Below are 26,092 nucleotides of genomic sequence, written 5' to 3' on the forward strand. Positions count from 1 at the left end.
ATTATTTTTTTATTGAAAAACATTTCTGTTTAGGTAAAACATAAAAGATGGGATGCAAGCAATGGCGGTAATGTTTTCTTTTCAGTTTAAAAACAATCAGCAGAAAAACTCAGGAGGGACATAAAAACATACTTTACAATTTTTATTTTGTAAATTCAGGACATTATTAGCCAAGTGGAAATGTTAAAGAAGTTCATTGAGCTTCTTTTAGTTAAGGCAGGAGTTCTCAATCTTAGGTCTCCAGGTGTTCTTGGACAACAACTCCAACTATGCCAAGCCTGAGGATGATGGGTTGTAGTGCAGCATCTGTGGACCCAAGGCTGAAAACATCTGAGTTAAGGTAAAGCAAAAAAACCACCACCGCAAATAAAAATAAAAAAACTGAGTCATCCCAAGAAGAAGGTCTGTATTTCAGAGTTAGGCTAATCACATAGGGCATACACATAACCCTGCCTAAAGATGCAGTTTGCTGTATTTGTGAGGTTCAGCAGAACACATGCACCCTGAAAGGTAATGTAACCCACCTTCCTCTCTGTAGCCATAGGTTAAAGAAAGGCTGCAATTATTATATTGGATTAAAATATTTCTGTGTACTTTTACAGTATTATTAGCATCATATTTCAGTTTTATGTTATCCTCATTTTGCTGGCAGCATTTCTTTTGGGTGAGCCTGTCAAACCACTGGTCCATCTTTCCCAGTTACTGCCCACTATGGCTGGCAGGATCTCTCCAGAGTCTTCGGCAGAGCTCTTCTCTAGTGCCTCCAAGCTGAGATCTTTTCACTGGAGATACCAGGGAATGAACCTGAGACCTATGCTTTCATTTAAAGTATGAAGCACTAAACCACTAAGCTATGGCCCTTCCTCTACCTTATATATATAAAAGTGGTGGTAGTAGTCTTCATAGCTGAAGCTGTGTAGAGGGAGAGAAAAGTTCTAACCTTAGTATGGTGCACAAGCTGAGAACTAATCAATACTAATTCTAAACAAGAGAGAACTCAGCAATAAAACAACATTTTTGCTAAATTAAAAAATGTGTGCCAAAATTTTGAATTTGAAATTGCATATTTGAAATTAAAATTTTGAATTACCTCAAATTAGAATGCTTTAGGCTTATTAGCATCTCTCTCTTTGAGAGAATGTCAAATATAAAATCTCATAAGCAATCAGCTGTTGAATCCTAAACACCATTGCATACTGCACCTTTTCAATAAGTTCAAATATTTACCCGAAATGTCATTGGATGCCAAATACCAAAATCAAATATTCTATGACTGCTTGAATCCTCAAAGAATATCAGGTGAATTTATAGAGGAGCATTTTGGAGATAATTTTTGAGAATATATTAATTTCAGCTTTAAATGAAAGCAAGAGTAAAATTTACTTATTTTCTCTGTGACATATATGATATTGTCAAGGAAGCAATTGTGTGATCAGTCCTGGAAAAAATGCATTTTGTCTTTCCCACATGGAAATAAATGTGCTAAATACAGCTTGGGAACTTGTGCGTTCTACTTTTTTCCAATTAAATTATTATTTGATGACTGAACACTTGTATTGCATGCAAGTCTGTTACCGCAATGTCACTGCTGTGCTTGCTGCAGGTTAATTGATGCCTGTATTTTGCATTCTGACCCCCCGCTTCAGAGGGTGAAGGTTGATGGGAAGGCTGTATTTTTAGTCATCCTGTGGAAACAAAATTGACAACTGTGATTTAAAGGCACAGACACCCCAACCATAATGTTTGCATATTTGCCTTCCACACTAGTGCATTGTCATTTTTATGAAGCTGTAGAGGTGCAGTGGGTTAGCACATCCTGTCTTAAAACATTTAACCTCCCCCCCACACACCTAGATACATTCATCTGCAATGATCTTTGTGCCGCTGAAGACAATGAAAGTATGTAGACAATACCTGGAGATGTGCATTCTCATTCACATTGTAAAGTGTAAGAAAATGCATGGCCCCATCTACATTGTGCTGTGAATGCGGGCCTCAATGGATTCCTTATGTCTGAATGTACATTGCAATCCAATACGCTCCTGCATCTAAGCAGCCAGTATAAAAATATATACAAAAGCCACCTCCAGATTCCTTGCTGGAAAGGGGCATTGTTGTGCAGCAAAGGAATGGGCCAGGGGACTGAATCAGTTCTTTTAAATGGGTTGCATTTTTCAGAGATTTCAGCATGCTGAACCAAGAAATAGTTCAATGTGTGTTCTGATCATGACTATGAGTATCTTGCAAAATATCTGAAAAGTGGGTATTTAAATATCAGAATGTCGTGAGCTACAATAAGCCCACAGGCTGAAGTATTCACAAGACTAGCTGAACATGCCAAAATCTACTAAAAACTCAGATCAAGTTAATTTCACATAATAATAAAACAGTAATGTGTAATAATGAATAAAAATCTGATCATACATTATATAGCAGGTAATATTTTTAACATCCTTATTTCACAGACAGCCCACTGGAGCTATTTCTAGTGTAAAGCTCAGGGCTAAAAACAGAGTGTGTGTAACACCCAATTAACATTAGCTCTTGCTTCTGTGTTTACATTTTCTGTGGAAACCAGTGTGGGACTGTGTATACTTTATTGACCATGAATCTATGTTCAATAAAATCACATATTAGATAGACCACTCTGACTCTCCTCGAAATCGTCCAGTTATAGAGCTTCAAAAAGGAATACCATATACCTGTTATCACACGCTTTCAGAAAAGAAAAGAAAAAAGCACATTGTCACACATATACATGCACCAAAAATGGTTCAAGGAATATTAGCATCACTGTTCCCTCTAAGGTGCACACGCTCAAACATTTTGATGTCTGCTCAGTCAATTTAAGATCCCGCTCAGGTTGAATCAGGAAGGCCCCACTCTGAATGCAGGTGGGCACACACTGCCTTGATACTGCCGCCCAGAACAAAACTCATTCCACACACAGGTGTAAAAAATTAGAGAGAACACTGATTTGCATGCAGAATTATTTCTTCCAAAGCCAACAGTGATGCAGGTTTCCAAAGTTCTTTACCCAAGTCAATCCGTGGCCAAGAAAACCTATCTTTATGCATGAAAAGGTGATTTTAGCCTCTCTGCAATGTACAGTATGCCTGTTACAGGGCCAATTCGTATGCTCTAAAACAGGGCTGGCAACCTTTCAGAAGTGACGTGTCAAGTCTTCAGGAGCTGTTTGAGGATGGGTACTGCTTAAACTGAAGCTGCTCCCCCCCGCCCCCGGGTCTTGCTAGCTCTGCCCCAACCCCTGCATCAGCTAAGCTGTGACGTCCCACCCCATGCTCCAGCTGCTGGACTCACCAGCTGGTCTGCCTCTCGATCGTTCAGCACATTTGAGCGCTTTGTCTTCTCCACTGTGGGAGTTCATTAAAGAGTAGATCCTGGCATGTTTCGAGTAAAGACTCTTCTTCAGGGGAAGTGGTTTACAAAGCAGAATACTCAGCTCTTAAGTGCTTTCCCCTCCTGTGTGCTTCTCCATTTTGGGAGCAGACAAAGCACAGAAGTTAGCTGCTGGAGGAGAGAGAGGCTATGTGCATGAGGAAGGCTGGCTGTCCCCCCCGGCCAGCCAGCGTGTCACTTCTTCCTTTAGCAGGCAGAGGACATCCAGGAGCAGCGGCAGCAATCTCTCGGACTATGCCAGCTGGTTGGTTCTCTCTCTCTCTCTCTCTCTCACACACACACACATTTTTTTTAAGCATGTGAAAGTTCAAGTGAGAGTGCCAACCAGCCAGCACAGGCATGGGGTGGGAATGCTGCTGCCAGTCCTGGATGTCTGCTGCCTGCTACAGCAAGCTGTGACACATTAACTAGAGGCAGGCTGTGGCCATCACCTTAGCAGTATGAGTGCCGCTCAAGAATCATTTTGCGTACCACTTTTGGCATGTGTGCCGTAAGTTGCCTACCCCTGCTCTAAATTCTTAGCACACAACAACCCAGTAGATCCCCATAGCCATGTCAAGGAAGCAACCTAGAAGCTAATGCGATCACCTAGCAATTCACACTAGAAATTGTGCCACTTTGCTCATGTGAAGTGAATAATTTCTTTATCACGTTTGGGTCATTAGATAATGTCTTCTTTTCTGCTATCAGTGTCATGGAACGATTACAGAGAATTTTTGCATTCATTGAGGATTTCTACTGACCTGTGTTGCCTACTGGCAGTGGAGACGTGGAAGAAAGCCTTCATGAGAGATTAACTACCACATGGCCTTTCCAGACAGATCATTTTTCATGCAACAAATGCAGAGTTGTTTTTGATGCCGTGACTTCAAACACTGATTCTTAAAGTAGCACTTCTGTTGCAGTGAGCTTGTGATGTTTCCCCAAGCTAGCAGGTCCATTGCAGATGTTGATTGTAATGCAAGTCCATTGTGGTGGCAATTGAGAATGTATGTGAACCTTGTTGGATAGTGCCTCTAAGATTTCTAGAGATGAGTGACACAACTCTACCCAGGCCTATGCCAATCTGTGGACATTAATTTTTATTTTATTTTTTGCTTTCTTGGCCTTTCAAAAGCTACATTAGAGGAAGAATGCTTTACTGGAAGAAGGTAGAAACACCAGCACATTTATCTCCTCTCCCTGCAGCATTGTCCCATCAATGTGTGGCGTTTCCCCTTTTCTTCAGCACTGGAGAGCAAGTCTTCAAAGGAACTAATGTGCTTTTGAACATCTACAGTCTAAAGTGGTAGTAGTATGTTTCCCAGGGGGGGGCTTGTATCTTTTTTCTGACAATGCAGTGCTTCCCAAACTATTGATACCACAACTATTTTCTGGATTAAAATTCTAGGCACAATTCACTCTTCTACATACATATGTACATTATGGATACACGCACACACAGAAGTACATATGTACATTATATATATCCTAGAATAATGGGTGGGCATTCTCAATTGTGGAATAGCCCAGTTAACATTGTGTTCTGGAATCCTAGCTTTCACTTTGCCTAGTCATGTCAAAGTTCAAGGATGGGATCATATTTTCTGTGATGCTTCTGGGATTTTCAGGTGCTTGCCTGCTGTAGAAATAGCTATGCCAAAGCCCAGTGCTTTTTTAATCCCTGGGATGTTTTTGTCCATATTTTAGAGGAGAGTGTGGGACAAATGCTGCATGGAGATTCCATGCTTCAACAATGTCTAGACTGGTGAATGTATCCATCATGATAACTTCATTTTCTAAAGTACAGCTTCTCCAGTGGCACACTAGTGTATCACAGCACACAATCTACGAATCATTGCTGCCCCCCCCACCTCTATTTCTCCCACACACTCAAATGTTGGGAGGTATGAAAGAATGTTAATGCCTAAACCATGTGTCTGTTTTTCTCTGATTCATTACAATTATCTACCATCATGTTGCATTTTTTGTAACAAACAGATGTTGCCTGTGCAACTCATTTGCTGAATAAGGCCTACTTGATGATGTTTAAGTTTCCAATCTAGTTTACCAAAGCCATTTGACCTTTACCAGAAACAAGAGTAAAATGAGAATGCAGAACAGTGATTTATTCAGGAAAGAATTATTTATATACCTCAAATATGTTTTTCATTAAAAATGATATTTATTTATACCATACATACTTCAAAAACAGTGTTTTTTGCTCCTTAGATATCATTTAGCAATTTTTAAAGGATTGTTTTGCCTTTTCAAATATTTCTTCTTGCTTGGTTCCTAATAGCTTGGGGGTTTTGAAGAGACAGTGCAGTACAGATAACACTACAAAGGTTCATATGTTTGGGAAGAACACACCTTTACTGTTCTATGTTCCCTTTCACAAGCATACCATACATACACAGCATAAAACAAAACAAAGCTTCTCTCCATTCAATTGTATAAACAAAAGTAATTAAGACTTTGGAAAAAAGACAAAAGCACAAATAAAAAAATTAAGTTGGCAAAAATGGTGGAGGTTTTGATGTAAACATATTTATGAATCCTGTAAAGATTTTTCACACACACGGAGATACTGCAATTAGTGTTTTTATTTTGTATTAGCAAAAAACAAAACACCTGTATCATACTATGTCCCCTAGTAAGTTAATGTTAATTGTGACTAAGTCCCATTGAAAGCGATGCATTCAAGTTAGTTGCAGCTAACATATTCCATTGTTTCCAGTGGGGCTTAAGTAATAATTAACTATAGCTAGGTTGGAGCCAATTTGTCCAATCAAGAGGAAGGACTCTCTTTATTTGGAATAGCTTCCTCTTATAAAATTAAGAGACTCCATGGTTGATGTCAATTTGAAATTACAGTGGTTGAAATTACACAACAGATTCAACTAGGAAGCTGAAAACAGCCAAGCATTTCTAGTTTCGCAGTTACAAGAGAACTGTTCTAGGAAAGAAAAACATTCTCTTTGAGTTAGCATTACACTGTATGCGGAAATATTCCTTGTGTATCTTTATTTTTTTTAATAAGATCTGTTATATGACACACACTCTAATGGTTTTGGCTGTAGGTTGAGCTTAAGTAAATATCATCATTCAGTCAGTATGCTGTGGTAACATAGGCTGCCAGTGTGGTTTGCCATGCTCAGACATGTGTAAACAACAGAAACAAAAATAAGTTTTGGAAAGCAGCTTCTCCCTGTCTTCCTCAATCATTTGCCTCTGATATGCTCTTTCCTAACTCTACCATAATTCTTCTCTGACAAATCATGTTGGGAAAACACAAAACACTAAAACATTAAGCTTTGTTTTGGGTCTCCCCCCCACCCTCCCAACACCAGCTTCTGATTCCTCCAAAGGGGAAGTTACCCAATAAAATGAACAGCACATATTTTCCAAGCTTTAAGTGCTTGTGCCATTAATGGCTTTTGATTGCTTCTATAAAAACATGCCTTAATCATACTATAGCACTTTTTAGTGCACAACAGACAACTTTGCAGAGGTTGGAACTGTTTTTCTTTTAATGCAACGACAGCTCAAGTCTTCAGTAGAGAACACAAAAATTCATTTCTGGAGATTTGTGCCCAGCCCTTAAGTAACTGAGGTACTAACTAAACATTAGGAAGGAAGTGTGGCTTCTGCCAACCCTTCTGCAATGTCTCTCCTCTGTGATCTTTGCGGGGCGGGGGGGATACACATGCTATGTTGTTAGGTTCAACATTTCCACCCTTTCTGTAAGTGGCAGCCAATGAATTGGAGGGGAAATGTTGAATGTTACGAAATCATATCATGTGTTGCTTTCCCCAATGTTACCAGGAAGATGCCTTGTGTGGGGGAAAGGTCAGCAACAGTCCTGTGTCCCCTGTAATATTTAGTTAAAACCTCTGGTACTTCTTTCCTGAAAACCCACCATTTCGCAGAAATGCCTCCATTGTCCTGTACCATGTAATCCTGTAATTCAGATCTAGATAATATTGAGAGAGAAATATTTCTTTATATTCTTTCCTTGCTCCCAAATTCCTAGGATCTTGGCCTGTGGCTATGCTAGCAGATTATATTTTGGTTACTGAACACTTGTGCAAAGTTGGCAGTGTTGTGTTAACACTAACATTTTTTGTTCAATATTCTCGCCCCCATACTGACCAGACCACTTCTAACAAAGTGTGTTTTTCTTAATTAATAAGACACTGAAAGTATGGCAATACTTTTAAGGGAAAAAAAGGGCATGGATATTATTACACATCCCCACATTGTGTAAGAAAAAAGTGCATGACTGGATTTATGTACTAGTAATAAGACCAACAAAAAACCCATTAAAAAAACCCCAAAACTGTATCAGATCAGGTGCTCTAAAGCATGCCAGCACCTCCTCATTAAGCATCTCTAGCAGGTAGTTAAAAAACAAGACCTTGTGTTTTCTTTCTTTTTTTAAAAAAAAATGTGCATTGAAGCTAATATAAATGAATAGAGCTAGCCAGCAAACTATTTCCCCCCGCATATCTAACAGCTGGATGTAAATGTAAATGTAAAAAAACCCCAAAACAAAAAAGTTAAACCACCATCAATACAATTGTTTTACATCATGGGCCCTTCAAGGCTCAATATATACAAGGGTAACAGCCATGCGTAGTTGACGGTTCTCTCAAAGATTTAAAATACACGAAGACAACTGAAGTTGTTCTCTCCCTCTGTTTTTTTTCTCCCTCCGGAGTGCTTTGTTTCCTCGGGTTTTTCCATTTTTTCCCCTTTCCTTTTCTAAGGTTGCAGACAACAGTCATGAGTAGAAGGACAGTCTCTCTTTGGAGATGACCACGTATTTTATAACAAAAGTGGGGCTTTAAAATGCAAGTTTGTTTTTGTTTTTTTGTTTTTGTTTTTTTAGCAGTGGAAATTTTTCTCCCAGGTTAAAGATACTACCCCAACCAACACAAAACAAAAAATGAACAAGAAAAAAAGAAAAAGAAAAAATAGAAAAAGGAAAAAAAAAAGCACCTGGTCTTTTTCTGTCTTGTTAAAAAAGGGGAAAAAAGATATATATTTATATTTATATTTTTATATATTTATATAATAGTCTGTAAATGGCAGTTCAAAGAAGTAAGGCCCTCTGTGAGAGCTGGCATTTACTGTGTCCATCTTTGAACTAATCTAGTGAAGTGAAGGGAATGTTTTTATGCAGATTAGGGTTCTGACTGTGTCGATTCCGGCTGCGGACAGAAGAAAACATCATGTTGCACCCAGGGATTTTGCACTTGTGCATTTCTCGTAAGTGCACAGTCTTGTAATGCACCCTGAGAGTCCCCTTGTTGCTGTACATTTTGTGGCAAATGTTACACATGATCCCCCCGTTGTTCATGGAAACACTGTTAAGCAGGAGGGATCCTGGAACTTCAGCAGCCATGCCAACTCCTAAGGCTGGGGCATCAGCTTTGTGTGATGATTCTCCACTGTCACTTGCCCCATCAACATCATCAAGGAGAATCCCCTCATCACTCCCTGCATCAGATTCTCTTGAGGAATGGATGCTACTGCTAGACTGGATGCTGGAGGTGGTGCTCAGGTCTAGCACCATGTATTCTTCTGACATACCCCTTCCGTACCCATTCAGATGGGAATCCTCAGTACCTGCTGGGGAGGATGTGTCTTCTCTTATGTCAAGCCCCATCTGATGTGGGGCACCATAGATCTTCATCAAAAATTCATCACGGAGGTCCTTGCTAAGTGAGGGCTGAGAAGTATCCAGTCCCATGTCATCCAGTTCTTTGGTCAAGAGTTTACGGTGCAGGTTTATGTTAGCACTGTGTCTGGGAAGGAAAGAGGGAAGGGGACGTGGAGAAGAGACATACAGTATTGCTGATTACATTGATAGTACAACATTTACAAATGAAATTAATTTATCAATGAATAATCATTGCCTGTTTCTTGAAAAAAATCCAATAATTACTATACAGACAATGAAGTTCCTACAAATGCAAAACAAAATGTCCCCACCCCACAAATCCAAACTAACTCACATCATTTATTTAAATAATTCTCCTTATTGTGGCAAGTACCTACAGTCCTCGTGTTTTGGGATACATAACATATATCAGGCTAACCAAAAATACTGTATTTTTAAAAACAATAGATTACGGCTGCTTTTTGCAAAAGCTGACTGTTTCATAAGTACTAGGCAGAAGGGAGAAAATCAATGGAACACTCTGAATGTACGACATTGTAGCCGCTGGATCACACTGTTATAGTCTGGGACCATAATTGTAGAGACCATTGTAGAAACCAATGGACACCAAAGAGTAACCAGAACAGACTTTAAGAATGTAGTCTGGTTTACTCTCTTACCAGTAACAAGAGAACACTCACATAGATTATTTCAGGGCAAGTCCAGTTTTAAATTGAATGAAACAATGAGATAATTGAATGGAAACAGAAGAGGCCTTTGAGCCTGACAGGTTTAATAGCAGGTCTTGGGTAGGGCTAACATAGATTTCAAACGGGTGGCTTAAATATTGGCGGTGGCTTAAAACTGTCATGCATGTGCTTAAGCGGTTTTGCTGGATTTTCAGAATCACAAACCAAGTATGGGACCTTAGCAGTCATGGAAAAACATAATCCATGTTGAGTCACTACTGAAAAGTGGCCGATTTGTCTATATTTTGAGATGTTTCTCAAAAGTAGGAAGGGACCAATGAGCGATGAACACTGCTTAAGACTGAGCCAAGTCCTAGTGGCACAGACCTCAATGGCTTCAGTTGCCTTATTTTGCTTACTTAAATTAAATGCTTCCCTCCTACGCATCTTGTAGGATTGGGAAGGGCAACAAGAAACCAAGTAGAATAATAATACAATGAATGAAAATAACCCATTCAAACAGAATTAAAAAGCCTTAGGTTTGAATTACTAAAACACTTATCACTTTAAAGCCATAGATTGACTTTATCTGCCATTGTCTGCAAAACAAAATTTCATATGTGCAACAGAGAGCATGAGGCTCAAGACATTCCTCACTGTAAATGATTGCTTTTTATTGCTATAACTACATATATTCCTAACTCAGCTATAATCCTGCAGAAAACAACTGGAAGGATTGCAGAATACTTAGAATCCTGCAAACCATGGAAAGTGGGATGTGGGATCATCCAGCTTGTAGATGTAATGGACACAAGCACAAAAATGATCACGATGGATCCTAAAGCTCACCTCTGGTGTAGAGCCACAGCATAGGTATGAGCCATGTATGATAACTCAGTTGCACATTTTCATAAAGCAGATACACAGCTGCCTTGTGGAAAACCATTGGTAAAGGCATTTTAATAAAGGGGAGGGAATTCTTAGCTTTTAAAAGAATCATTCAATTCTCAATCCAGACATAGTTCTACACTACAACATGTTCTGGCCCAAGATATTGGTTAGGATGTACATTTCCAACCACACTGCAATATGGTTGGCAATGCATGTCCTCATCTGTCTCTTGTAGTTCTAATGGGTGCTACATGGGATGCTTGACGTTCAAATGTGAATTGCAAGACAGATGCACATCTGGATCTAATCTGTGTGTGCAGTTCTGGACCCAGCAAAACCAATTACTTCTGCACATGGATACCCCTTGCTGGATTGGGGTGACTCAGTATAGGAAACTTACAGTGATAAAATTAGTCTCCTTTATTGTACTTGAATGTTGATGGTTCAAATAACATATTTGCCAAGAGCATATCTCTCAACCAGCTGGGTTCCCAAATACAGCAGTGTGCTTCATATTGGGGAAAAATGTAGATTATTACAGTTAGTTTTCCATATTGATTACATGATCCATCCTACCTTGTCATATCTAATTTACCTTATTAAATATAACAAACTAGAATATCAACCTATTTTTCTTTGATGGAAGGCAGGCAGCTTTTCCTAGTTAAATAATTGAATGATAATTGAGGAAAGGTAATATTGGGACCCAAATAGAATTGGGTCCCAAATGGAATAGCTACTGAGAGATACGTCTGTAGGGAGAAAACTGAAGGCATAGTGTTCATTGATTCCCAAGGGGACAACAGTCCTTTCACAGCAATTGTTGTCCTATTGCTTTTCTGAAAGTATAGAGATGTGTTATACATATCCCGCACACTGCACTTATGAAGGCTGAGCTTACCTTGTGATAAGATCAGCTTTCTAATCTTTTGCTAAATTGAGATCACAAAAGAAAGAGAGATACAGAGAGAGAGAGAGAAAGAAAGAAAGAGATAGAGAGAAAGAGACAGAGAGAAAAAGAAAGAACAAATTCACATTCCAATCCAGTCACATCTGGCTTAAAAAAAAGAAAAGAGTATCTTAAAACAATAAAATACAGCTAAAAATGCTTCAGCCATGAGATCATTTTCTGTCACCCATCATCTCACTTACACTGTTGTCCTGATGGTTACCGGACCAACCGCACAATCTAAAACCATAAATCAAATCAGACGAAGGCAAATTCACATCACCCACAGATTTGTCCTGTGCAGATGCATGCAGTGTTCACATACAAGAATGATAAATAAACAGAAGGAGGCCTTACAGCAGCTTAGGCAAAATTATTTCTTGCCCATTGTCAAAATTGCAAATGAACTCAAAGAGAATGTTGAAATCAAAGTATAAGCAACACTTAACTGTAAATGCCTGCACGTTAAGCTGCAGTTGTAATACCAGATATTGCACAAGTGTCATGTTACCGTTTAGTTTCGTGATGCAACAGATGATACCATGAAGCTTTATCTAGGAAATGCACTTCCCTAAGTGTATTGTGCAAACAAGCAGAGAACCCGTGGCAGCAACTTTAACATAGCATAGCAGCTGCTCTGTGTATAAGGTATTTGTGGGCAGTAGCTTGCTATGCCGATCCATCAATTTGCCATTGCAAGACCTCGTGGTGGTGAGCTGCTAGATACATACAGATAGGCACTACACAGAAAGATAATTTCAGAGATGTTTGTATCCTCCCCATCTTCTCTCTGAGACTCTCAGAACAGCATTTAGTTCGTTATGAGACTGCAAGCCAGATAACATGCATGTAGACTTCAACAGCAAAAGGGCAGCTGCAGTTTCTACTGATCCATTCTTCCCCAGTCCTCCCATGTACCCTTGCCTCCTGTGATAAGCAGCAATCAATGTAGGCTGTACCCTTAGAGGGTGGGCAATGAGACTGGGAAAGACTTTGAGGCGGGTCTCACAATTAGTGAGACCCGCCTCGAGAGGGTTCGTGGGGAGAGAAGCATGCAGGGCATGCTGGAGAGACCCCTGAGCTGGGAGGCTGCTTTTTAGCCCCCTGGTCGGGGGTCTCCTTGTGAGTTGCTGCAGCGCGGAGCCACACGAGCACACGATCCGTTAACCCCGGTTAGGGGAACGCTCGCTTCGCTAACCTGGGCTAAGGGGAGGGCTGCTCAAGCGGCTCTCCTAGCCCGATTTTTGCTGGTCGTGAGAATAGCCTCCATGGCTGCCTCCTCTGCTGCTTCATGGGAGAATATAAAGCTACGTGAACATTCTCTGGGCTGCAAGCCAGCAACCCCACTCACAGCAGCTCTGTGAGGCAATTTAGGAGCTGGCTAGACTATGGCCCAGTGACTTTGGGCCATAGGAAGTTTAGTGAGGTTTTGGACCTTAAGTTAAGTGAGATTTTGGACCTTGGTTACCACTGGAGTAACTGACTGTCCACACTGACTCTATGAAATAGCATTTAAGTGGCCACCACCTTTTGCTTAGTTTCCACATTTGTCAACTTCTCCCATGCCCCACTAAAGTATTGCAAATTATTTTTGTGAATAAAAGTATGTGCATTCAGTTTCAGATGTTCTATTTCTTTGTTTTGCTACTGTGAAAAACTAATTGCTAGATGTATAGAGCAAATAATATCATATTTAGTGAAGACAAGAAACAAGGAAATATTAATATCATATTAATGGAAACACCATCCCTCCCTTCCAAGTGGAAGTTACTTTCCTGATGATGACCTGTTAAAAGATGCAGCCGATTTTAGCTATCAATAGAAAGTGATGCCATACCCATTCACTTATCATTTATAGCAGTTGCTATTGGTAATCTAATTAAACTATGTACCAGTCCTTAATATCTGTCAGGCAAACGATGTGCAGAAATGTGCGGACAAGTTCTGGCACTCTCACAGGCAAGGTCCCTTTTCCGCTGTCAGCAGTACCATTGGCTTCTCCTAATATAATTACATTGACTTTTATTCAATTAAGTGCCATTCCTAGCTTTAAAAAAAACTTGCTTTATCAATTGATTCAGGTGTAATGCAATAATAAAGATGAACTCATTGCAGTGCATTAGCTCTGCTGTTCATAACTTTTGAACATGGGTTCATTCATAGCAGTCGATTTCCATTATGCAACCACAGTCCAAAAGAATTGATTCTGTTACATTCATTTCTTAATCTATATCACTCATGTTGAAGAATCCTCCTCAAGATCACATTCAAATGAAAATCTAAGCAGACGTATTCGGGGCGGGGCGGAGGAGGTATTCATTTGAATACTATAGTTTTTACACTTTCAGATTAATTTCAAAATCATAGAGTTTAACAATCTATTAGGATTAGGAATGCTTTATTCAAATGTAGAAAGCTATTCCGATAACTATGAGTGAGTTGGAAGCAGACAATGAATCTGTATAAAGGCAAAAACAGGTGTGATGTGGGCCACTGTTGAAGTGCTTACCCATTTAAATGTTCTGTGTATGCCCCACCATGACTATATGCACGTTGCACCTGCAGTGGCATATGTAGTAGTAACATGCTATAATCAATGGGTGCCCTGGATGGTGCACTACTGTCATGCTAATGCTACACACAAAGGCATTACATTATAGTGTGACAGGGCATCTGTGGGATGCTTATGTGGGGAAAGGTTTTACCTGTGGCCCATGTCATATCTGTTTCAGCTCTAAAATGGAACAGAGATTTGTATGCTTATTTTTGTATGCTATCTGAATAATTTTGCTAGTTTTACTGAAACTGTTTTGGCTTCTTATAAAGGTCCCACCTGGGGAGAGACCTCCAAATTCATTTTGAATGCTGTTTTAAGCAAAATTTGAAAACCTAGGGATGAATGACAATCCCCATGAGAACTATCATTAATCTTATCAAAACTTCCTTCAAAAATCTTCTGATGGTTTCCTTTATGAGAAGCACCCCACCACCTCCTAGTTGAATGTCATTTTAAGTAAATTTGGGTGGCAACTCTACTTTTTTCCCTTTCCTCTTTGGGCATAGAGAAAATACACTCCTAGACAACAGCAGAGTTTTAAAATTCATTCTAAGGCTTCAGTGAAAAACAACAAAATCTCTGCTTCTATTTTTACAGACTTACTGCAGTAACAGTTAATTAATATGGGACATGGAGTTATTGGGAAGGGGTTTGCTATTAGATGTTGCCACTTTCAATATCCTTGTCCTAAGCTCCTGTTTTTCCATTATACCAGTTTCAACCTCACACTGATAAATCCTTAGACATGACCCAAAATTCTGCTCTTCCCACAGAGGAGTAGCTATAATTGAGCTGATGGGTTCAAAGAACCAGGGCTCCCCAGATCCATCCATCCCTATTTTCTTCATTATCTCCCTCACTCCGAGGTGCCGCTGGAGAGAGGGGTGAACACGGCCCCCCTCTCCCCATATATCCTTTATCCCTCCCACCCCCACCACATACAATGCATACAACAACCTCACCCAAATAAACTTGCCCCAATAACTCCTTTTCTTTAATCTCTTCTGCTATGCCTGGAATAAAGCAAGCAGCATTTGAGACACACTTGAAAGTCTGACACTAAATTGCAAGAGAGGAGTACATACATATATTTCGAAAAAACAGGCCTTTTAAAAAGGTATGCCAATCAACTAATGCTTCAAAGAGCAATCTCACATTTGTTTACTTGGAACCAACACCCCTCTCTGCTGTGTTCAGTGGAATTTACTCCCATGTAAGCTAGGCCACCACTGAGAGACCTTAAAGGCCAAGCTGAAGACAGATCATCCTGGAGATAATCTATCTATGTGGTCCCTAAGAGTCAACACCAATTTGATGGCACTTAATCAATCAATCAGAATTGCAGTCTCCGTTGATTAAATTGGCAGATGAGTCTTAAAGGCAACTTGTTTAAATTTATTTTTTAAAAGCTCTCTTTGTTGTAGTATGTTACTGTAATATTTGAAAAAGAAAACATTAAGGAAGTACTGGCAAAGTGCGTCCGGCTTTCCATGTAATTAATGTGCTTCTTACATAATGCTTTTCATAAAATGGGTAGAAGAATCTGGGCAAGTTCTCAACGGAAGGTTATTTCACAACTTAAACTGAATGGCCACAATCCAAACAGTGTGTCGGGCAGGCTTAAGGTATGCCTTGTGTGGATTGTGAACTAATTGGTTTTTAAAACTAATCTACACTGCAGAATATACAGTAAGTGATAATGGGGATAGGAATATACTCTTGTGGTTCAAAAAGCAAAGGTTTAATGCTTCCCACATGAATTTACTATTTCCCTAATGTATAGTTTAAGCTTTGCACTATATAAATGCTAGATATATTTATTTCAGGCTGGCAACACCTGAATTGGCAATGCTGACAAAAGCTGTTACATGGAACAATATTTTTATTTTGGTATTTTAAATACAGCTGAATAGTGAGAACATCCTTATAACTACTACCATACCTTCTATTGCCTCATTTCACTACTGGCTGACAAACAATGCCCTAGCAATCAGTTTTGGTTTTTTAAAAAAACCCTACCTAAACAACCTAAGACATACCATTGAGTACTGTCTGTCTTTTACAGAGTTTTAACTTTGGTATGGGTATTGTTCAGCAATTTTCCCTACAATAGTTATTTATTCTAATAATTGGTTACATATTTATTGAGTGAAACTAAGTTAAAAAATGACTGATCTAATTTCCTGTTGGCTGTAGATTGACTGATCTTTTAAATTTAGTAACGGCTTTTAAGTGTGAAAAAGAAGGTCTTTGGAATACAATAGAAAATCTCCTGCCTTGAAGGAGATGGATAAAATTCATGGCTTTTAACAAGACAATAAGGCTATGCACACAAGCAGCCAAATCTAGGCTAGGACAGCCCAGCATCTAGAGCACCCAGCTCTGAGCAAATCTCCCAATGCACCAGGCTTGTGGCGCAGTGCATGTTGCGATTCCTGGAGGCTGAGACAATGAGTCCTGGCCTCCAGAGATCCATGCTGCACATATCAGGGCAGGTCATGTGGCCGTGTGGTGGCACACTGATGAGAACACCAACGGTCTGGAGGGAAGGTAAGTCTATCGCTGCCTTTCTGTCCGCCCACCCTTTCAACTCGTAGTTTGACCATGTGAATACACTTATCAGCTGACATCCTGACTAACACAGCACTTGTGGAAGGCTGTTGCACTAGCTACTTGCGCTAAGTCTGGAGCTTGTGTTCCAGATTAATTTCCACAAGCATGCTTGCATTGCACAATAGTTGCACAACTGGCAGCATGTCTCTTTCATTTTAAAGAGAACCTTTCCGTAATAGGCCAGTTCTGCAAATCCCCATCCTTTAGCACAAACATTTGATCTTGTTATGCAAGTTATGAACAGGAGATATTAGGAACAACTGAATTGGCTGGTTCCAATGTCGGAGAAGCATAACTGGTTGGCAGTTCAGTGCTTTCGAGCTACAGAACACCAAGTAAGGCATAAAGTACAATGTCCGTTATCTTTGTTTTTTAAAACAACTTCAAAGCTTGCAATATAAGTCATAGTACCAATCTATTATTTAAATTAATGATAGCTTTAACTGACTATTACAAAATACAAATCTGGTGAAACAGACTGGTGAAACAATTTGCATATCATGACAGTACCAAATCCAAAACTCAGCCTAGTGCTCTGACTCTAAGATTTGCTGGTATATGGTATTGTAGGCAATAGGATGCTATCAAAGGAAGAGATTTTGCCATAAATATTTAGAACAGGGTACCAAAGTGCATGGAGAAGTACTGAAATTGAGCTAACATGGAGTCCACCTAACAGCTCTTTTTCTTGCAACACCGTCCAGCCTATCTCACCTAATGGTATGTTCTCTTGTGTTGGTGTGCCTTGTCTAATGCCTAATTGCATGTTCTCTCGTGTTGGTGTGCCTTGTCAGCCAAAGTCAAAGTATTCTAGGAGACCATGTGTATAATATAGATGTAAGCTAGCTTAACTTCTTCTGAAAGAAGATTGGAAACTCTAGGTCTGTGAAAGGTGAATCTCTAATAGAGGATTGCTAGCTCCTTCACAAAGTGGCGGTTCCAAGGCTTTCTTGGACTAAGCCCTGGCAATGAAACTTGTCTCTGTGTTTAGTGTCAATGTACTCTCAGTCCATTGTATGACTTCTAGGGAACCTGTTAACTACAACTTCCCAATATTTTCCTACCATGAACCTGTCTTATAGTGATTCCAACCATTAGTCCACCTAGGTCAATACGGTGTATATTGACTGGCAACAGCTCTCCTGGGTTTCAGATAGAGATATTTCAAAGTTGTTTCTGGAGATGCCAGGGATTGAAACAGAGGCCTTGATTACAAACCAGGTGCTCTACCACTGAGACACAATGATCCTAAGTAATTCACATTATCAGATCTCTTAATCTACATGTTACAGTGAATGCCCCAAACTGGGCAAATGCTGACATTCATATATAGATAATGACAATTCTTGATGCATTTTGTGAATGTCCAAAAATTGATATGCATTCCCCTGCCCACCACCTTTTTGGTTGTCAGCTTTCACTGGTGTAGCTCTTAGACATTCACATAATTTATCTGAGATTGTCAGCATTCATCATCACAAACACACACTACAAGCTCAATGTATAGCTATATAGCTAAGATGTGGTATAAAAATTACAGCCCTGTTGGCCATAAAATCCAAGCCCTCCATCAAATCTGAAGTTTAGAACTCATCAGCTAGGAGAAAAGCACCGCCACTTCTCTATTAGAGATGTGCCTGAACCCTGGTTCAAACACTTTTAGGGAAATTAGGAAGAGAACTTTGGGGAAGGAGCAGGTGCTTACCTGCTCTCTGCTGCCCCTTCAAGTTTCCTGCTGGGGCAGTGCACCCCCCCCCCCAAGCCCTGTGCACCATTAGCACACATGTGGCATTTGTGCATGCGCAGGTGCCATTTGCGTGGTCAGAAACACCATCACACAAATGGTACCTGCGCATGTGCGGATGCCATGTACATGCTGATGGCGCATGGGGCTTTTGGGGATGTGCACCATTCCAGCAGGAACCTAGAAGGGGTGGCGGATAGCAGGTAAGCACCAGCTCTCCTTTTCCTTAAAGTTCCCGTCCTAATTTCCCTAAAAGTGCTCGAACTGCACGTCAAACTGCGGGTCGGGCACATCCCTAACTGGGATACCGTTTTCTTTAAAAAAGAAGCCCATTGAGTATTTCTTGAGTGATTAGCCTTTGAAATCCCCATTATAAGAGGGTAATCAGATGAGGGCAGACATCACAGGACATGTCAAATGGCCTGACTGACTCCTCCCAGTACAATCTTCTTTCTCAATAAAGATGGTTGCCACTTCCCTTTCTCTTTAGTGGAGTAGACAACCACCATAGCAAGCTGACATGCAAGTCTAACTTGACCCTAATTCAGAGCAGAGATTGCTACCTTGCTGAGCCCCTTTTGTGTCTGCAACAGCTGTCTAACAGTACATGTTTACTTGAGAGTATTTTCTACTCTTAGTTATTCTGCATGTTTATTTATGCCAGAGTAACTCCTCCTCCTACAAATGTTTATATACCACTCTCCCTCCTAGTTTTACCTTTAATAAGAGGGGGAGTAATGGAAATAGCCCAGTTAAAATGGGAAACAATGGAAATATATTTTATATTAGCTTAACCTGTGCAGAGCATCTGAGCGCTAGCACTTGATTGCTCCCCTCACCACATGCCACAGCCTCCCTCACCTCAGAGATATCTCCACCCTCACCTGAGTTGCACTCCTGCTTCTCCATCCAGTTGCTTCCACCCCCATCACCAAACTTGGTCCCTCCTCCATCCCTTTACTCTATCCCCCTCACCCCTCTTGGTCACGGCTGTAGTGTTGCTGGCACCTATTGGCCAAGCTGCAGCCCCCTATCCCCAGAGACCTCCCCACCCTCACTCAAGCCTCACTCTTGCTCCTCCCCACAGGAGCAGCAGCAGCGGTCGACTGAGCCCCCGCTCCTTGCTGCCACCACTTCCATTGCTGCTTGTTCCCCTCAGGCCGCTGACAGGCCCGGGCCCATCCCTTACCTGCCTGCCTCCCTCTGCCAATGGCCTTGGTAGCCCCAAACAGCAGTAGCGGTTGACTAGGCTCTCCCTTGCTGTTGCCTTCATGACCGCGCATTTCCCTCAGGCCACTGACAGGCTCGGGCCCGTCCCTCGCCCTTCTTTCTTTCTTCCCCTCTCTTCTTTTTCTCTCTTTCTTTCTCTTCCACTCACTCTTCCCCTCTCTCTTTCTTCCCCTCCCTCCCTCCCTCCCTCTCACTCTCTCTCAAATTTCAGAACTACTTTAATTTAAGATGAGAGTTAAGGTGCTTGTAGTTTTTACTCATGTTCTAAAATGTGTAGGAATTGTAAGCGAATATGTTCACCTTTTCACCTTAATTGCCACACCATGTAAGCCGTAATGTCAGTACAGTCTTGTATATTTTGGTGGCTTTACATATTAGGCTCCATGTATCCAAAGTTTGCCTTGGCCTTTCAGCTTAACACTTAGCTGGGAAGGGATGCATCCAGGTAGAAATTCAACAAGTACATCTTGCACAATCACTTGCTGGATATATATCTGATGAATTTTTGCCTGATGTATCTCTACAAGGCTAAGGGGTTCCCACAAACGCCACCTACTACAGTAAACATCTAAACAGAAATTCAACATGTCTACATCACTTCCTAGAGAAGCACCAGATGGGTTTTTTTCTGAAGCATTGTAATGTTATACACAATTAGCTTGCTTATTAACATAATGTCTGAAAAGGGAACTAAGTCATCCTATTTCCAGTGAGATGGGATCAGTATGCAAACATGGATCACACACATCTCACTATGGGAAAGGTCTTTCTTTCTTTCTTTCTTTCTTTGATTTTTATACTGCCCTTCTGAAATGGCTCAGGGCGGTTTACAATTAAAAAACAGAAACCATTAAAACCAACAACAATTAAAAAAGAAATATAAATATGAACACCAATTAAAAACATCTTTAAAAACAATTAAACTATCAAACAATTAAACTATCAGAACAATTAAAACCCTGAAAACCAGGTTAGCATTAAAACAATTAAAACTAATTAAAAACCCTGAAAGGCCAGGCCAAACAGATGGGTTTTAAGGGCTCTCTCGAAGGTCAGTAAAGAATTAAGATTGCGAATTTCTGCTGGGAGTGCATTCCACAGCCCAGGAGCAGCTACAGAGAAGGCCCGCCTCTGAGTCACCGCCAAACGAATTGGTGGTAACTGGAGACAGACTGCCTCAGATGACCTTAATGTGTGGTGGGGATAATGTAAAAGAAGGCACTCTCTAAGATATCTCGGACCCAAGCCGTTCAGGACTTTAAAGGTAATAACCAGCACTTTGTATTTTGCCCGGAAACATATCGGCAGCCAGTGTAACCATTTCAAAACAGGCATAATATGGTCTCTCCGGGTTGCCCCAAAGACCAATCTGGCTGCCGCATTCTGAACTAACTGAAGTTTCAGGACTACGTACAAAGGCAGCCCCATGTAGAGTGCATTGCAATAGTCAAGCCCAGAGGTTACTAGCTGATGCACCACTGTTTTGAGGTCATCCTCTTCAAGGAATGGGCGCAGCTGTCGAATCAGCCGAAGCTGATAGAAAGCACTCCTGGCCATGGCCTCCACCTGAGATACCAGGGTGAGTACTCTCAAGCTGTGCACCTGCTCCTTCTGGGGGAGTGTAACCCCATCCAGCACAGGAAGATCTAACTCACCCCTCAGATTCTAAACCCCCACAACGAGCACCTCTGTCTTGCTTGGATTCAGCTTCAATTTGTTCTCCCTGTAGGCAGGCGTTTAGAGAATGAGTGCCATTTCCTGAAGATGAAAAGGAGAAGTAGATTTGGGTGTCATCAGCATACTGATAACACCCAGCACCAAACCTCCTGATGACCTCACCCAGCCGTTTCATGTAGATGTTAAAAAGCATTGGTGACAGAATGGAGCCCTTAGGGACTCCATATAACACTCCTGTTGGAGGAGCAACTGTCACCAAGCTCCACTATCTGGAATCTACCCGAGACATAGGAATGGAACCACTGCAAGGCAGTGCCCCCTATCCCCAACTCCCCCAGGCGATCCAGAAGGATACCATGGTCAATGGTATCGAACGCCGCCAAGAGATCTAGAAGAACCAGCAGAATCACACTCCCTCTGTTGATTCCCTGGTAAAGGTCATCCATCAGGCCGACCAAGGCTGTCTTAACCCCATAGCCAGCTCTAAAGCCAGTTTGAAATGGGTCTAGATAATCAGTTTTCTCCAAGACTGCCTGGAGCTGGTCGGCCACCACCCTCTCAATCACCTTGCCCAACCAAGGGAGATTGGAGATCTCAATCGCTAAGGGGTTACATGTTACGAAGAACAGCCCTGCTGTTCTTAGTAACAAAGGTCAAAGGTCCATCTAGTCCAGAACCCTGTTTCCCACAGTGGCCCATCAGATGCCTCTGGGAAGCCCACAGGCAAGAGGAGAACGCAAGCCCTATCTCCTGCTGTTGTTCCCCTGCAATTGGTATTCAGAGGCATCCTGCCTGTCATCAAGACTAGTAGCCACTGATAGACCTGTCCTCCATGAATTTGTCTAAGTCCCTTTTAAAGCCGGAAGTATGAAAATGTGATCATACAGAAATTAGGGATGAGCCCAAATCGTTTCGGCGCCTCTATGAAGAGGCACTGGAACAATTTGGCTCCCTGCAGCCAAAACGTTTTGGCGCATGGTGAGGGGTGCCTTTAAAAGGAGGCAGGCAGGTCTTACCTGCCCCTCCCTCAAGCCTCCGCCGCCCCACCGCATTGTGGCGTTCTTCTAAGCAAAATTGCTCCATGAAAGCGGCAGCCTGTATTGCTGGCTCCTTTAAAGCACTGCACCGCAGCGAGAGGTTGCTGCTCCCAGCATCCCTTGTGCATCAACACCATTTGCATGCCAACGCCACGTGAGGGAAGCTGGGAGCAGCATCCCATTGCCACAGCGCTTTAAAGGAGCCAGTGCAAGGGCTGTCACTTTCACAGAGCAGTTTTGCTTAGGAGAGTGCTGTGATGGAGGGGCAGGTAAGACCTGCCTGTCTCCTTTTAAAGGCACCATTCCCTGCCCCCTGGGATGTTGTCAAAGTATTCCGTGCACTTCCCTAACAGAAATGTGAACAGAGACTGTGCAAGGCAATGCACTCACATTTATTGTAACACTTGAAGCCTTTCTTCATTGAGTCAAAATGTAGATTGTCTCCAGAGAAAGAAACAGTGATGGATTTTATTATAACAGGTACAACATAAGCAAATATGCTGTGAGAACATCTCAACAGAGTCCTCTCCCAAATCTTTGTCAATTTATGGGGCACTATTACTCCATATATATTGTTAAAGTCCTTTAGAGCAGGGATTCTCAATGTTGGGTCCCTAGATGTTATTAGACTTCAACTCCCATAATCCCCAGCCCCAGTGGCCTTTGGTTGGAGATTATGGGAGTTGAAGTTCAATAACATCTGGGGACCCAACATTGAGAATCCTTGCTTTAGAGAATAGGTTTGCCTTTTCTAGGTATATATCTATAGCTGAGGGCAGCACTGTGCTAATACGACCTTTCTTCGCTTCCAAAATATGCCATTCTCTTTGTTGCAAATGAATGAGAGTTGAGTTCCACAGGGATGAAGTTCAGTCTAAGAATTACTGGAAGCAGTTTATGGGTCTGTCTAAACCTTTGTATAAAAACAATGGCATTCCTCCCCCGACCCAAGAAAAAGAAAACATGTAGTAATTTTTTTCTTTGCATTGTTTCTGCTTGTGTGCTTACTTTGATCTGAAACAAAGCAAAACTTAGCCAGAGGGAAGATGCATAAGCCAAGACTAGGATCCTCTGTGCAGTTACAATAAATAAAACCCATTCAGCTCAATGGTACTTTGGTGTGCACAGCAGTGAGCAGGAAACACCTATGTTTCAGAGAGCAAGGCCTACTGCTGTGCATTTTGTAGAATGGGATTTAAGGGAGTGGTGAATCCCTGCAGAACAGCAAGCACAAGTAACCTATTATATTTAAAGTTATGCAATACATTCAATTCAACATTAATAACATTACATTCTATAACATGTCATTAATAAGGCCCCGATGCTTATCAGTTACCCCCCACTACCTTTCCATTACAGTCTTTGGAAAGTACACTAGAAGATTGGAGCATGTTTACTTTTTAGTGAGCAGTTGGGTGGAATACTGCCTACATGCTGTTCCTTATATTTCTACAAGGAGGGCTAGAGATGTACATTATTTTGCATGAATGCTGAAAACGGAGAAAAGGACCTGGAGGGACCACCACAACTCCCTTATGACTATGGCCATGAAGATGATTAACTTAGTCTGGATGCCATCCGATCTGTTTAAATATAATCATGCAGATATAAAAGTAACCATTGCTTTCCCCTCATTTTCTTTGAAGGCATAATGAGAAGGTAAGCTGTGTGGGCTAATTTTACTCTGAAACTGGTAAATACATTATTTTTCTCATTTCCTAGCCTTCTTTTCCCAGTGCCACAGTTGCTTTTTTTATCCTGTCTTTTTTCTGCATTGAAAAAAGCCATCCAAGCCAGTCTCCTAAACATCTGAACAATATGTATATCTTCTTCTTTTGCTGTGCACAGCATCTGATTTTTCCATGACGCTTAATAGGAGTTTCTTTCATTGCTAACATTTCAGAACAGTGGCTGCAGAGTACTATGCTGCCCAGTGAAATGCGGAAAATTTTACTACAGCAACATTAGTTTCTGAAGCTTTTATGAATTGCATAGAATCTGAGAAAATATTAACCTTTTATAGGAAGAAAATCCAAAAGGTAAAATACAGTTCAGCACCTATTAAAAAAAAGTAAAGAAGTGCTTATTAAATGCAGGAAATAAAGGACAAGCAAATTCTTGCAAATTAAAGACGTGGAACCCAGTCATTACAATCCCTTTCAATATGAAACAAATCATTCACACTGGTCACGAAGACAGCTCCCTCTCCACTCAAATTATTCACTTGAAGATAAGCTCTCACCAAACTCTTTAGGGGTTTAACTAATTTACTGCACAGATACAGCACGTCTGTTGTAATAACAGGTAGGATGTATTGGGGTCGACCATTTATCAGAATTAGACTTCTTTTCTCAATTCGCAGTGAATGATGCTGCCTACGCTGCTCCTCATTCTCGGAGCCTACCATCCCCTTACGGCCCCTAATGTGGCAGGCAAACAAAATTGACAGTCTCATCTTGTCAACAAGGGGTGATTCTCCTGAGAAGCCACTTAACTTTGCAGAGGAAGCAATGTATTAATGTGCCTGTCCCAGGAATGTTAATCATCTTCAAGCTCTCTCTGACATGAACAAAATCACCAAATTTGTTTACTAAATGAATCGTAATATGCTAATAAGAGAGCATGACATATATGGTAAAGCCAAACAGATGGTTTGTTTACTCCACTTTGCAACTTTATAAATGTTGTAACTCGGAAGATGTTAGGGAGAATTATTGGGTTGTTGGCGCGGCGACCAAGCTGTTTGCATACAAAACGCAGCACTGGAGTAAAAGGAGACAATTTCTTATCACTGCAAAATGTGCACAAACATTAATATCGATAAGGCATTTGGGCAGGCTGTGCTCAGTCCACCTGAGCGAATGGATCCTCTGATTTTAGCATAGGATTATCTGTCTGTTGTGTCTTCTGCTCATGCAGTTCTTTGTAAAAATAAAACCTGAGAGTTCTGCACTCTTGAAATACTTGGTAATTCAGTACATACCTGTTGAGGTGTTAAGTGAGATGGCTCTTACGGTGTGAACAGAATTACATTTTTCCAACAGCTGCATGTACTCAAAAGCATCAAGGTCAAGGCACACTCTTAATAGATTACTATTGTTGTTCATTAAAGATCAAAAGACATTACAAATGAGAAGCATAACCACTGGTGTAGTTGCCAGAGTTACTCAGGAATGGTGTAAGTCGTATTGCAACACTTCAACCTCACACTTTACCAGCTGCCTGGATGCAAACCATCTCATTAGGTGGGGTGGGGGATGGAGTCAGGACTCTGGTTTAATGTTCAAAACTGGCCAAGCAAATTTAAACAAAAAGACTAACCAAGACTTGTGAAAAACAGCTAAGGATATTTCTCAAACATTATTGATGTATAATAGGGGACAAAATCTTGTGACTTAATTAGGCCATCTTCATAGACCTGGTAGATTGGAACGTTCAGGTCCTCACCACTATCTAGGATATTTTTAGCCTATCCGCACACAAGAGCCAGTATACTTCAGACATACCTGTGGAACACAGCCTCAGTGGTTTTTATGGGCCTTGTGTAGGCCATCCATGAAAGACAAAATTCCTTCCTAATGAATACCAATTTGCTGGGATTTATTGCTTGAAAGGTATTTTGAAATGAAAGTGATTTT

General features: G+C 41.0%; 1 protein-coding gene across 6 annotated transcripts in view; it reads right to left on the reverse strand.

Moving 5' to 3' along the window:
* Positions 1-6,730: 6,730 nt before the first annotated feature.
* The window catches only part of BNC2 (basonuclin 2), a 584,547-nt gene continuing 565,185 nt past the window's right edge, over positions 6,731-26,092 (reverse strand). For 3 of the 6 annotated variants that reach the window (XM_053298992.1, XM_053298991.1, XM_053298994.1), the window contains one exon: positions 6,731-9,212. In XM_053298992.1, coding sequence (XP_053154967.1) covers positions 8,552-9,212 — 661 coding nt within the window. In that variant the 3' untranslated portion in view covers positions 6,731-8,551. Of the gene's footprint in view, positions 9,213-11,548; positions 11,580-24,468; positions 24,513-26,092 lie in introns of all 6 variants that reach the window. The other 3 variants (XR_008316774.1, XM_053298995.1, XM_053298993.1) reach the window with 3 other exon arrangements.

Source organism: Hemicordylus capensis, chromosome 2, assembly GCF_027244095.1.
Source record: "Hemicordylus capensis ecotype Gifberg chromosome 2, rHemCap1.1.pri, whole genome shotgun sequence".
Classification (NCBI taxonomy): Eukaryota; Metazoa; Chordata; class Lepidosauria; order Squamata; family Cordylidae; genus Hemicordylus; species Hemicordylus capensis.